Source organism: Cetorhinus maximus, chromosome 10 (assembly GCF_964194155.1).
Source record: "Cetorhinus maximus chromosome 10, sCetMax3.hap1.1, whole genome shotgun sequence".
Classification (NCBI taxonomy): domain Eukaryota; kingdom Metazoa; phylum Chordata; class Chondrichthyes; order Lamniformes; family Cetorhinidae; genus Cetorhinus; species Cetorhinus maximus.
The window spans coordinates 1,620,014-1,633,837 of NC_135888.1; the positions used below are offsets into that span (position 1 = coordinate 1,620,014).

Consider the following 13,824-nt stretch of genomic DNA (forward strand, 5'->3'; position numbering starts at 1 on the left):
CTCTCTCTCTCACACTCTCTCTCTCACACTCTCTCACTCTCTCTCTCACCACTCTCTCACTCTCTCTCACACACACCTCTCTCTCACACTCTCTCTCTCTCACTCACTCTCTCTCTCACACTCTCTCTCTCTCACACTCTCTCACTCTCTCTCTCACACTCTCTCTCTCTCTCACACTCTCTCTCTCTCTGACACTCTCTCTCTTTCTCACACTCTCTCTCTCCACACTCTCTCTCTCACACTCTCTCTCTCTCTCACACTCTCTCTCACTCACACTCTCTCTCACACTCTCTCTCTCTCTCTCACACTCTCTCTCTCTCACACTCTCTCTCTCTCACTCTCTCTCCACACTCTCTCTCACACTCTCTCTCTCTCACTCACTCTCTCTCACACTCTCTTTCTCACACTCTCTCACACTCTCTCTCACTCACACTCTCTCTCACACTCTCTCTCTCTCTCACACTCTCTCTCTCTCTCACACTCTCTCTCACACTCACACTCTCTCTCACACTCTCTCTCACACTCTCTCTCTCTCACTCTCTCTCACACTCTCTCTCACACACTCTCTCTCTCTCACTCACTCTCTCTCACACTCTCTCTCACACTCTCTCTCACACTCTCTCTCTCTCTCTCACACTCTCTCTCTCACACTCTCTCTCTCTCACTCTCTCTCACACTCTCTCTCTCACACTCTCTTTCTCACACTCACTCTCTCTCACACTCTCTTTCTCACACTCTCTCTCACTCTCTCTCTCACACTCTCTCTCTTTCTCACACTCTCTCTCACACTCTCTCTCACTCTCTCTCTCACACTCTCTCTCTTTCTCACACTCTCTCTCACACACACTCTCACACTCTGCCTCATCCTCTAGTTGACAGTTGGTCCCCGCGCATGCGCGGCCCCGATGGCGGTTGGCCCGTTCCCATGATGCCGCGCGATGGTTAAAATGGCTGCGCTGAAACGGGGATCGGAGCTGGATTGTTCTGATCCGCATTGACTCCGGTGTCTGGAGGGGGGGCGCGGGGAGAGGGGGGAGAGAGAGAGCGGCTGTGGCTCGATCCGGAGTGAGGGAGCGGAGCGGAGTGAGGGAGGGGAGAGGGCTGGTCAGCGGCTCCGCGATCCAGACCATCCCCCTGGCCGGGATCTGACAGGGAGAGAAATAGAATCAGCTCCAGCTCCAGCAATGGACTCGGTTATTGGGGAAGACCCGACTTTACCGTTAGATTTTAACGGCAGGTGAGGCGGAGAGTTCAGTGGATTATATTGATGTGTGTGTGTGATCATTCAGTGTTGGGGATGCGGCGCGATGGGGCTCGAGTTGGCTGCTCTCCCTGTTTGAATATTGGGACGATTATTTTTACCCTGGAATATCTCGGCTGTCAGTCACTGTGTTGGGGATTTTCCTGATTTAACCCTGTTGTCGGGTTAACACCGACCCTGTATTTGCCCGATGGAGCTGGCCTTTGGCAACAATGCCTGTTCAGCCCGCCCCTGTTAACGGAAAATCTCTCAGGCGGGTCCTGACTGGACAGATTTCATATTTTACCCCCAGGCAGGCGGAGCATCGAGCGACAAAGCTGCACCCGGACTGGGCACTGGGACTGGGACTGGGCAACGCGCAATCGCTCCTATTGTATTCCTGGTGTCAAATCGATTAAATTGACATCCGATTGTTTGTTTGTTTGTAATCTGGGGAACTGATCTTCAGATTGTATTCCCGCTCTTTGTTAACCGCATCCCTCTGTTGGCCCTTAAGGAAAATGCAAACGGTACCGTCTAATTCACATGCATTTTAATAATACCACCGTATTTTCAATCATGAGAGAGACATGAGTGTATCTTAAGCAAGTCTGTTGTGCTCTGTGATCGAAAACAAAGTTTTATTTCACGGAAAAATTGATACGTTTTCTTGCAACAAATTGTCTACTCTGATATATATTAATTTATATTAAATCTTACCCTTCATTGTTATTGAGCATCAAACAGTGCTTGTAGCTTGATAACCTTTGAGGAAAGTTAAAGTAGATTGCTCTTGCAGCAAAATGTACAACGTAACAGGAGGGAAGACGCTAGTGTAACTGATAGTAGTTAAAGGTATATGTTACCTGCCTTTTGTGGTGGAAGATAATACTTGGTCGCCCTGACAATGCACTATGCTAATTAGTGAACCAGTCCTCAGAAATTGTAGAGATATTTTCAAAGAACCAATTTCACAAGTTGCTTTAGAAAAACCATTTATTAAATCTTGAACTTTTTGTTGGGTTGGAGCAGGGTTTTAATTTAGTGTGACTTATAACATCACATGGTGTACTTTTAACTTGTACATAGACAGTAATGTGTTCGTGAGATGCGGGTGATGTTGGCAAGGTCACATTTATTTACCGTCCCCAGTTGCCCTGAAATTGTGGTCAGTCGGCTTTATGAACCTCTGTAGAACTTGTGGCGAAGGTGCTTCAACAGTAATGTTAGGGAATTTCAGGATGTTGACCCAGCAATGATGAAAGAAGGTTGGTGTATGCCCAAGTCAGGGTAATGTCACTTAAAGGAGAACTTGGAGCTTCTGCTGTTTACATGATATTGCTGTTCTTTTTCTTCTCAGCAGCTGGGATGGTGGAAGCAGAAAAATGTTGTTGTATATGTAGTCAATATTGTTATTGAGGAATGGTAACGTTATTAACATTATTGGGTTACCAAACCAGAGGTCTGGCCTGATGCTGTGGTGACATGAGCTGGGGGAAATTAACTTCAATTAATTAATAAATCTGGAATAAAAAGCTAATCACAGTAATAATAATCATGAAATGACTGGATTGTTGTACCCATCTGATTTACAAATGTCCTTTTAGGGAAGGAAATCTGCTGGCCTTACCTGGTCTGACCTACATGTGACTTCAGATCTACAGCAATGTAGCTCTTCATTACCCTCTAAATGGCCTAGCAAGCCACTCAGTTTCATCAAACTACTGCAGAAATGTTGAATAAGAATAAAACTGGGAGGATAATCTGGCATTGACCTAGATACCAGAAACAACGAAGGCAGACTTTGCAAAGTCTTTCTCACTAACATCTGGGAACTTGTGCCATAATTTGGAGAGCTGTCCCACAGACAAGTCAAGCAATAGCTTCAAAACAAAAATAAAAATACCTGAAAAAACTCAGCAGGTCTGGCAGCATCTGCAGAGAGGAACACAGTTCACATTTTGAGTCCATATGACTCTTCGACAGAACTAAGTAAAAATAGAAGAGAGGTGAAATATCAGCTGATTTAAGGGGGTTGGGACAAGTAGAGCTGGATAGAGGGCCAGTGATAGGTGGAGATAGCCAAAAGATGTCATAGATAAAAGGACAAAGATGGTGATATTATTTAAGGAATGTGTTAATTAAGGGTAGAAAGCAGGACAAGCAAGGTACAGATAGCCCTAGTGGGGGTGGGGTAGGGTGAAGGAATCAAAAAAGGCTAAAAGGTAGAGATAAAACAATGGATGGAAATACATTTAAAAATAATGGAAATAGATAGGAAAAGAAAAATCTATATAAATTACTGGGAAAAAAAGGGGAGGGGATCGGAAAGGGGGTGGGGATGGAGGAGAGAGTTCATGATCTAAAATTGTTGAACTCAATATTCAGTCCGGAAGGCTGTAAAGTGCCTAGTTGGAAGATGAGGTGCTGTTCCTCCAGTTTGCGTTGAGCTTCACTGGAACAATGCAGCAGGCCAAGGATGGACATGTGGGCATGAGAGCAGGGTGGAGTGTTGAAATGGCAAGCGACAGGGAGGTCTGGGTAATGCTTGCGGACAGACCGAAGGTGTTCTGCAAAGCGGTCACCAAGTCTGCGTTTGGTCTCTCCAATGTAGAGGAAACCGCATTGGGAGCAACGAATGCAGTAGACTAAATTGAGGGAAGTGCAAGTGAAATGCTGCTTCACTTGAAAGAAGTGTTTGGGCCCTTGGACGGTGAGGAGAGGGGAAGTAAAGAGGCAGGTGTTGCACCTTCTGCGGTTGCATGGGAAGGTGCTGTGGGAGGGGGTTGAGGTGTAGGGGGTGATGGAGGAGTGGACCAGGGTGTCCCGGAGGGAATGATCCCTGCGGAATGCCGCCGGGCGGGGGTGGAGGGAAGATGTGTTTGGTGGTGGCATCATGCTGAAGTTGGCGGAAATGGCGGAGGATGATCCTTTGAATGCGGAGGCTGGTGGGGTGATAAGTGAGGACAAGGGGGACCCTATCATGTTTCTGGGAGGGAGAGGAAGGTGTGAGGGCGGACGCGTGGGAGATGGGCCGGACATGGTTGAGGGCCCTGTCAACCACCGTGGGTGGAAAACCTTGGTTAAGGAAGAAGGAAGACATGTCAGAGGAACTGTTTTTGAAAGTGGCATCATCAGAACAGATGCGACGGAGGCGAAGGAACTGAGAGAATGGGATGGAGTCCTTACAGGAAGCGGGGTGTGAGGAGCTGTAATAGCTTCATGCAGCCACACTAATCGAATCCAATGTCTAAGATCCATACATCATCTTCCCTGTCTATGTCTTGTCCTTCTGGTAGGCAGATCCACCAGAGGTGATATGGTATACAGTTGGGATGGAGTGGCCCTGGGAATCCTGAAAATTGCCTCTGGATCCCATGAAGTCTCATGGCATCAGGTCAAACCTGGGCAAGGAAACCTCCTGCTGATTACCACCTACTACCCTCCCTCAGCTGATTAATCAGTATTCCTCCATGTGGAACACATTTGGAAAAAGCAACTAGCATAGCAAGTGCACAGGAAGAACTCTAGGTGAGGGACTTCAATCTCTGTCATCAAGAGCAGTTTGGTAGCATCACAACTGACTGTGCTGGTTTGAGTCCTGAAGGACCTATCTGCCAGGCTGGACCTGCAGCAGGTGATGAGAGAACCAACAAGAGGTAAAAACCTCACCAATCTACTTGTTGCAGATGTATGTGACCATGACAGTATTAGTGGGAGTGACCACTGCACAATCGTTGTGGCTATGAAGTCCTTTGCACTGGGAACACCCTCCATCATGTGTGACAGCACCACTGGGCTATATGGGATAAATTCAGAACAGCCCTGACAGTTCAAAACTGGGCAGCCATGAGGCACTGTGGGCCATCAGCAGCAGCAAAATTATATCCAACCACAATGTATAATATCATGGCCTGGCATATCCCTTACGACAATTATCATCAAGTCAGAAGGCCAACCCTGGTTCAGTGAAGAGTGTAGGAGACCATGCTAGGAGCAGCAGCAGGCAAATCTAAAAATGAGGTACCAACCTGGTGAAGCTACAACACAGGACTACATGCACAACAGCAGAAGCAACACGCTATAGACTAAGCAATCCGATAACCAATGTATCAGATTAAAGCTCTGCAGTGCTGCCACATCAGTCATAAATAGTGGTGGACAATTAAACAACTAACCTGAGGAGGAGGCTCCACAAATATCTCCATCCTCAGTGATGGTGCGATCCAGCACATTAACACAAAAGACAAGGCAGAAGCAGTTGAAACCATCTTCAGCCAGGACTATAGCATGGATGGTCCATCTCCTGAGGTCACCAGTCTTCAATTGATTTGATTCGCTCCATGTGATATCAAGAAACCGTTGAAAACACTGGATACAGCAAAAGCTATGGGCCCTGACAACATCCTGGCTATAGTACTGAAAACTTGTGTTTAGAACTAGCAGCGCCCTTAGCTGTATTGGAACAACTTGGCTATAACATTGGCAGGCATAACATTGACATTTATCTGATAATGTGGAAAATTGCCATGGTATGTTGTGTCCGCAAAAAGCAGGACAAATCCAATCTAGCCAGGTATCCATCTGTCTACTCTCAGTTAGCAAAGTGATAGAAAGTAAAAATAGTAAGAATTGAGAACAAGAGGGCACAAGTTTAAGGTGATTGAAAAAAGGAACAATGGAGACATGAGGAAAAACATTTTCATGCAGTGAGCAGTTGAGTTCTGGAATGCGCTGCCTGAGCGTGTGGTGGAAGCAGGTTCAATTGAAGCATTCGAAGGGGAATTGGATTATTATCTAAAAAGGAAGAATGTTCAGGGCTACATGGAGAAGGCTGGGGAGTGGCACCAGGTAAATTGTTCCCTCAGAGATCCAGCGCAGGCATGACAGACCAAATAGCCTCCTTCTGTAACCATTCTGTAATTCAAACTGTTGCCAACAATGCTAACAAGTGGCACTTACTCCACAACAACCTTCTCACTGCTCATTTTGAGTTCCGCCAGCTCCAGAGCTCATTGCAACCTTGACCCAAACATAAACAAAAGAACTGAATTCCAGAGATGAGATGAGTAACTGCCACTGACATCAAGGCATTAAGGAGCCCTAGTAAAATTGAAGTCATTTGAAATCAGGGGAAAACTCCACTAATTGGAGAGCACCAAGCGCAAAGGAAGATGATGGTGATTGTTGGAGGCCAATTACCTTAGCTCCAGGTCATCGGTGCAAGAGTTCCTCAGAGCAGTGTCCTAGGCCCAATCCATTTTCAGCTGCTTCATCAATGACCTCCCCTTCTTCATCAAAAGGTCAGAAATGGGGATATTTGCTTTATTCAGCACCATTTGTGACTCCTCAGATACTGAAGCAGTCTGTGTCCATATGCAGCAAGACCTGGACAACATTCAGGTTTGGGCTGAAAAGTGGCAAATAATATTCACACGACGCAAGTGCCAGGCTCTCCAACAAAAGAGAATCTAAATATCACCCCTTTTTCATTCAATGGTATTTCCATTGCCGAATCCCCTACCATCAATGTCATGGGGCTTGTCATTGACTAGTAACTTAACTGCACCTGCCATATAAATATAGTGGCTACAAGGAAACATTTAGAGGCTGGGACTTGTACATCAAGTAATTCATCTCCTGACTCCCCAAAGCTTGGCCGCCACCCACAAGGCACAAGTCAGGAGTATGATGGAATACTCTCCACTTGCCTGGATGAGTGCAGCTCCAACAACACTCCAGAAGCTTGACATCATCCAAGACAAAGCAGCTGATTTGATTGGCACAGCACCCTTCATTCTTTCACTCACTACCTTCACCGCAGTTGCATAGTGGCAGCAGGGTGTACCATTTACAAGGTGCACTGCGGCAACTTGCCAAGGCTCCTTCGACAACATATTACACACCTTTAACCTCAACAACCTAGAAGGACAAAGGCAATAGATGCATGGGAACACTTCCCACCAAGCTCCACACCATCCTAACTTGAAACAATAACATTGTTCCTTCACTGCTAGATCAAAATCCTGGAACCCTCTTCCTAACAGCAGTGTAGGTGTACCTACACTACATGGATTGCAACGGTTCAAGAAGATGGCTCATCACCTTCATGAACATTTCAGGATGGACAATAAATACTGGCCATGTTGGTGGTGCTCGCATCTCAAGGAAGAATAAAAAAATTCAAATAATTTGCATTTGCTAGATTGCTTTAGATGTTGGGAATCATGTGAAGCTTTTGCCTGTGGCAGTTTTTATTTGTTCCTGAGAGATAAGTGACACTAGCAGTGCAGGATTTATTTTGTTGCTCAAGCGTGGAATTTGGGATACTTTGGCTTGCTACACTAAGCTGCTATACTTATGCATGTCATCATCAGACTTTCGCCCACAAAGTTTGGCTGACATTCACAATGATAAAGCAAATTCTATAAGCAGACAGAAAGAAATCAAAACCTATGCCTGTATGCATGATGTGAGTGCAGTAATGGGACTACAAATCGTTGCTTTTAAAATCTAAAAGCTTGCATTTTATATAATGCACTTTGCGACCTCAATGTCGAGTTTTGACATTTACCGTTGTTGTGAAAGAAACACAGCATCCAATTTGTGCAGAGCAATGCACCACAAAAATGAAATAAATGACCAGTTTTAATTACATAGGTTATAATTATTGGCCAGGATCCACTTCTTCTGTTCTTTAAATAGTGCCATGGGATCGTTCACATCCATCTGAAAAAGATAGACCTGGCCTCAGTATAACATCTCAATCAACCATTTTTTTTAACCTTTTTTATTCTTTTACGGGATGTGCGCATCGCTGGCAAGGCCAGCGCCTGTTGTCCATACCTAATTGCCCTTGAATTGATTGGCTTGCTAGACCATTTCAGAGGGCAGTTAAGAGCCACACCACATTGCTGTCACCATTGCTGAAACTAGCTTTCAATTCCAGCTTATTTAGTTGAATTTAAATTCCACCAGCTGCCGTGGTGCAATTTGAACCCTTATCCTTAGAGCGTTAGCCTGGGTCTCTAGGTTACTTGTCCAGTGACATTACCATTACACCACCATCTCCCCTGACTGCACTGAAACATCAGCCTAGATTATGTTCCTTTGTGTTTGGCGTGGGGCTTGAACCCATCACCACCTGACTCAGATAAGTGTGCTACCACCGAGCCAAAGCTGGCATTTTACCTAAGGTTTAATCTAAAAGAGATCACATGGGATTTCCATGACATCCTCCTGCCTATTAGGAAAGGTGGCAAATGCCACACTGTGTCTATGTTCAGGCTAAAATTTTAGAGAAAGCAGTTCGGACACAGCCAGATGCTAGTACCATAAGTACCTTGGCACAATAAAGGTATAATTCTTCACAGCAGTTTAATGTCCATTTGGGAACACCTTTCTTATCTAGATAAAACTGCCCTTTGTAGATTTCCTAATTTAATATCACATTTAAGTAGTATGAATCCTGTGTAAATTTTGAAGAACAGATGACCTCACTTAATCCAGGTTTTGCATATCAATTTATGTTCTAACTGTGTTCAATCTGATTTAGCATCGAGAACAATATACTTGTCTTGGATGGACCGCAATTTCCTTTAGCTAAACATTGGAATGACTGACAACTTTTGAGCTTTGTACCCTTGACTTCTTTCCCTGATTTGGGCTGAAGTAGACAAACAGGTGTCCTGTTTGACTCTGAGTTGAGCTTCCAGCCCCACTTCCTCCTCATCACAAAGACGGCTCACTTCTAACCCTAATGTTGCCCACCTTTAGCTTTATCTCAGCTGATAAGCTGCTGAAACTCTCATTCATGCTTTTCATCTTCAGACTTGGCTGTTTCAATGCTCTCCTGCCTGTCCTCCATCCTTTGACTCTTCCCATATACCATCCACTTTAAATTTTGCACAGCTGTAGCTAAAGCTATGCCCTTGTTTGTGACCACTGCCAGCTCTACAAGCTTGCTTTGTTACGGGACATTTTTTTCTACATTGAAGGCACTGTGGAAATACAAGTCGTTGTTCCGGATTGTCATAAATGCTCTTACCAACAGCAAGTCTGTACAACAATCTCTGTATTTTGTATAATGTATAACCTGAGGAAAGCAGGTTGATGATCTGTCATCAGAACACTTAGAGCATTTTATGAATGTTCCCTTGTATAATATTATCATTACTTCATTACTAGTTTATTCATTTTACTTTATGCCTCTATTTATAAAACCTGAAATTAGTCTTTTTATGCTGTTGCCATGTGCATTTTGAAACCTAAGCTTTGTAATTCAAAAGGTGGAAATTTTGAATGTGCTTTACTATGTTATTCACACCTCCTACAGCTGAAGAGGTATTTTTATGCATTCATGATGGTACTGCAAGCACACAGCCAGAGACTTTGCTGTAGAATTAATTCCCATATACTAAATCAACTGGGAATATACGCGCAACTAGAAAACGTCACCTAATGTCTTTATATAGTTTGTGAAATTCTTGTGTAGGGAAAATGATTGCAACCTTTCAAGATGCTATATGTGACATAGACCCAGCTTTGTTTCTGTCTTTTGTCTGCACAGGTAAACTAAATTACATTTTGGTATTGCTTGTTATAGTTGTCTTGGCTATAATTTTTTTAATGAAAAATTTGCTTATGTATTCCAGCTCCAATGTCTCCAAACTGCCAGATATCACAGTTGCTGCAGCCAACAGTCCTGTCAAAGAAAATTCCCTTGGTAGGTACATTGTTTTGATTTAATTTCACCTTCATAGATGGTTACCTGTAGTCTATCCTTAGCCATTGCTGGCGATTAACTCTCCTACCTCAGTGTTTCTTAATGTAGTCCACAAAGTTCAAACGTGGATCAGTAATTGCTCTTTTCAATCTGTACCCTGCCTGCTGTAGCAGGCTGGCACCATGTTTCCATGATAATCATTTGGTAAACTACTTCAATGCAGTAGACTTGTCTTTATATTTCCTAGTTTATAGTGAAGAGCAAGATTTTTTTTCTGTCCACTAGCTCCACAAAATGCCTGCAGTCCCTGATGCATTTGCCTACTGATGGCTATGGGGATGTCTGCAACTTGTACTCCATCCAGTTATTGCAGTTATTCAACTTCAGTTCGTTACAATTTATGGCTTCATCCCTCCAAACTTTTTTTTTAAAATTCTGAACCCGTGTGAGAGATGGAAACCCCTTTAGGACTGTGGATTATTGTGGACCTATGGACAGAATTTTGCCCTTGTCGGACGGGCCTGGGAGTGGCCGTGAAGCCGACCGCCACCCTTGTTCGAGCCCCGACATAGATTTCATGCGGCTGGCCAATTAACGGCCAGCCAGCGTGAAATGCACACTGCAGCACTCTGAGTTGCACAGCGCTACCTCAGGGAGTTGAAGATTTTTAACAATAAAAACAAACATTAAAAATAATGAAAATATGTCCACTCATGTTATCACATGAGCAGGGACATGTTAAACATAAGTGTTAAAAGTTTTAAATTTTCTTTTTAATCACTGGTCGAAACCTCATCCTGCCCGTGGGTGAGGTTTCGCCAAAAATGCAAAGGCCACTTAGCCTTTTCGCACACCCGCCAACTGAACAGTTGGATGGGCAGCAAAAAATTCAAGTCACTTGGGTGCTTAAGGGCCTTAATAGGCCAATTAATTAATGGCAGGCACGGTTCCAACTCCCGCACTTGTCCACCGACCGAAATATCGTGCGTCATTTTACGCTCATTCTGATCAGGCGCGTGCCCGCCCGACGAGCGCAATATTCTGGCCTATGTGTAATATTTCTAACCTTTTTTATAGGCACTTATATATTATATTGAATAATAATTATAATGACATTGTTTAACTTTTAATAGGAACAAGCAGTATTTCTGTAACTTCACAAACAAAAATAAAATTGTGTTGTAGTTTTGCATTCTACATTGGATTAAATCATTTAATGGTGCTACATACTCTGCAGCCTATCTGAGTAGCAAGAAGATTTATCAACTAAAAGGTTGAATAGATACCTTTTTATAAACTTCTGCATGTAATTCTTGAAATGTATTTGCATTTTTTAAAAAAAATATATTTTTCTCCAGCTCTTTAATAGGTTTGTGCTTTAAATAGAGATGCAATAATATTCAGCTGTATCACTCTTTTACCAGTAGATCCCCATGTTGTTTGAAAACCTATTTGCATAAAGTTGGTCTAGACACCAGCTTTAACTAAAATACAGGCGGACCAGCTACACTCTGTTTGCATATTTTTCCTCCCACACGGTAGAAAGATGTAACCAATCATATTTGTCTTGTTTCAGTTTCAGTACTGAAGGGCTGTTGTCTCTGGGTACAGTTCCAATCCTTTGTTTTATCCTTCACTATGACAACCTTATTTAGACATTTTCACTTAATCTTTTTGTCTTAATTTTCAGTGCTACCGAATATTACTAGTGGGAAATTGTCTCCAGTTCGTGCTCGTACCATGAAAGAATTTGAAACGGTAGGTTAGAAACCAGTTGTATGTAAATATTACTTTAACATCTCAGAAAAGATTAATTCTAATCACCAGTAATCCTCTTCAAACTATGTTAGAACTGCACCAATTCCAGAAGTGTTCCTTCCTTGAATAAAACCCCAAGATTTTTTTTTCTTCCTTACTTTTAATACTTATAAATCATCAGTATTTATTGATGTGAATGAAGTAAAGGACAGATGCCATTGCAGTTCAACTGATATATTTGATTCATGAGATTTTCATATCATAACTTTTCAGATATGTTTTTCTTTATATTGTCGATTATTCTCCAACTTTGTGCACACTTATGTTCATTTTCAAATGAATTTGGACTATTTTTCCAAAAGGAAAATTTTGACCTTTGACACCCATCTTCTTTGCTCCAACAAAATCTACTATCTTCCAGAAATCCTAGGAAAAATATCTGAATTGCACAATGGACTTATGAGTTATTGTAGTCAAAGTGTACTGCTCTACCATTAAGAGTCTCAAAATACATTTGCACTCTTTTTTTTCCTCTACTTCCCTTCATTCTCTAGCATAGGGACTTTCCTTCACACTTATTGGGTTGAATGAATCCCTGCGCCACCCTGTGCTGTAAAATGGGTAATAAAAAACCTTTCTTGGGTAAAATCAGTTTAAAATAGAAGCAAAACTCCTGATGATGCTGTTGTAGCACTATTCGAAATCTTGCAAATAAATTGAGTATATGAAGCATTTGTGATGTCTTTTTATGGTTGCTTATTGCATAGCAAATACAGTAATTCTTAGAATGTTGAGAATTAATGGCAATTGAGGGTCTGGACATTTAACGTTCTGTAACTTATCAGAAAATGAAAAAGAAATGCAGCTCGTTGAAGAGCACTCAATTGTAAGCTGCTCAGAACTGCATTATATAGCCCTACTTGAAGAATCTAATTTATGTTCCTTTCTCAAATTGTACATTTTTCAAAAAAATCTTTAATTTATTTAGAAATGAAACACTTAAGAAACTTCAGTGTCTGATTGTCCAGTTGAAGTTCCTGGGAAGAAAGTTTATTATCCCAGTCAGAAATCTCTTAAATTTAAGGTCTGATTAATTAAGCTTGTTGTTTACAAGCTGGCTCGATTTATAGTATAACTGGGTCTGAAAACACTGTTCAGGAGGTGGATTTTCAAAAAGCTAACTAGAATGGGGACTTGTATGTCTGCTCTTTTAAAGGGAAGAAATTAATTACAGCTGAGCAGTTCCATCTGGTCACTTTGCTGGCTTATGAAGGAGGGTTCTTTTGTGTTTTGCTGAAACAACTGAACCATTACTGAGTTAATCTTAAAAAGATGTTTTGAGTTTAAGATTCTCCTGGTTCACATATATATTTGTCAGTCTGTACTAGGTGTGTGCCTTTCAGTAGCTACGTACCTTAACGCTCAGCAGTGAATAGTTGAAATTGCCTGGCTCAATCCAGAAAAAGCATCTTGGGAGCATTGATAGTCAAGCCTTTGGGGCATGTAGCTAAAGGTAAAGAAAGCACTGAACTGGGAGAATAGCTTCATTTAGTGTTAATCAGCAATGAGGCCACATTGCTAAACAGGGTGATAACATGATGTCATTCTTTATTGATATCAAAATTGTTCTGATTTTTAAAAAAAATAGCTTTTAACTTACTAAATGACTTCTTAATGGATGCAGATAACATCAAAAGCTAATGGGAAGAATTTTCCAGTCAGCGAGCAGGGGTGGGGCCCCCTCGCCAACATGTAACTAGACATGCGGTGCATCCCAACGTCATGGCGGGCGTGCATCCCAACGTCATGGCGCGTCATTCAGACTTTCAGGTCGGCGGGCAGGCACCCGAGCCGGCTGCATGCCCGCTGAACTGTCAAAGGCCTATTAAGGACATTTAAATATCAATTAAAGTTATTAGCTGAGCTGCCCATCCAACCTTAAGGTTGGGGGGCAGGCGAAGAGCCCAGGCGGCCTTCACATTTTTCATGGAACCTCATCCACGGGCGGGATGAGGTTCCACGAAGGGGTTATAAATTAAATACATTTTTTCATTAATGTTCCTTGACATGTCCCAGCTCATGTGACACTGTCACATGAAGG

The 13,824-nt window shown here is 42.7% G+C and overlaps 1 protein-coding gene across 1 annotated transcript in view; it reads left to right on the forward strand.

Annotated features, from left to right (window-relative positions):
- Positions 1 to 922: 922 nt before the first annotated feature.
- The window catches only part of cdk5rap2 (CDK5 regulatory subunit associated protein 2), a 164,741-nt gene continuing 151,839 nt past the window's right edge, over positions 923 to 13,824 (forward strand). Inside the window, exons 1-3 of the mRNA XM_078549804.1 lie at positions 923 to 1,237; positions 9,895 to 9,965; positions 11,656 to 11,723. Coding sequence (XP_078405930.1) covers positions 1,185 to 1,237; positions 9,895 to 9,965; positions 11,656 to 11,723 — 192 coding nt within the window. The 5' untranslated portion in view covers positions 923 to 1,184. The remainder of the gene's footprint in view (positions 1,238 to 9,894; positions 9,966 to 11,655; positions 11,724 to 13,824) is intronic.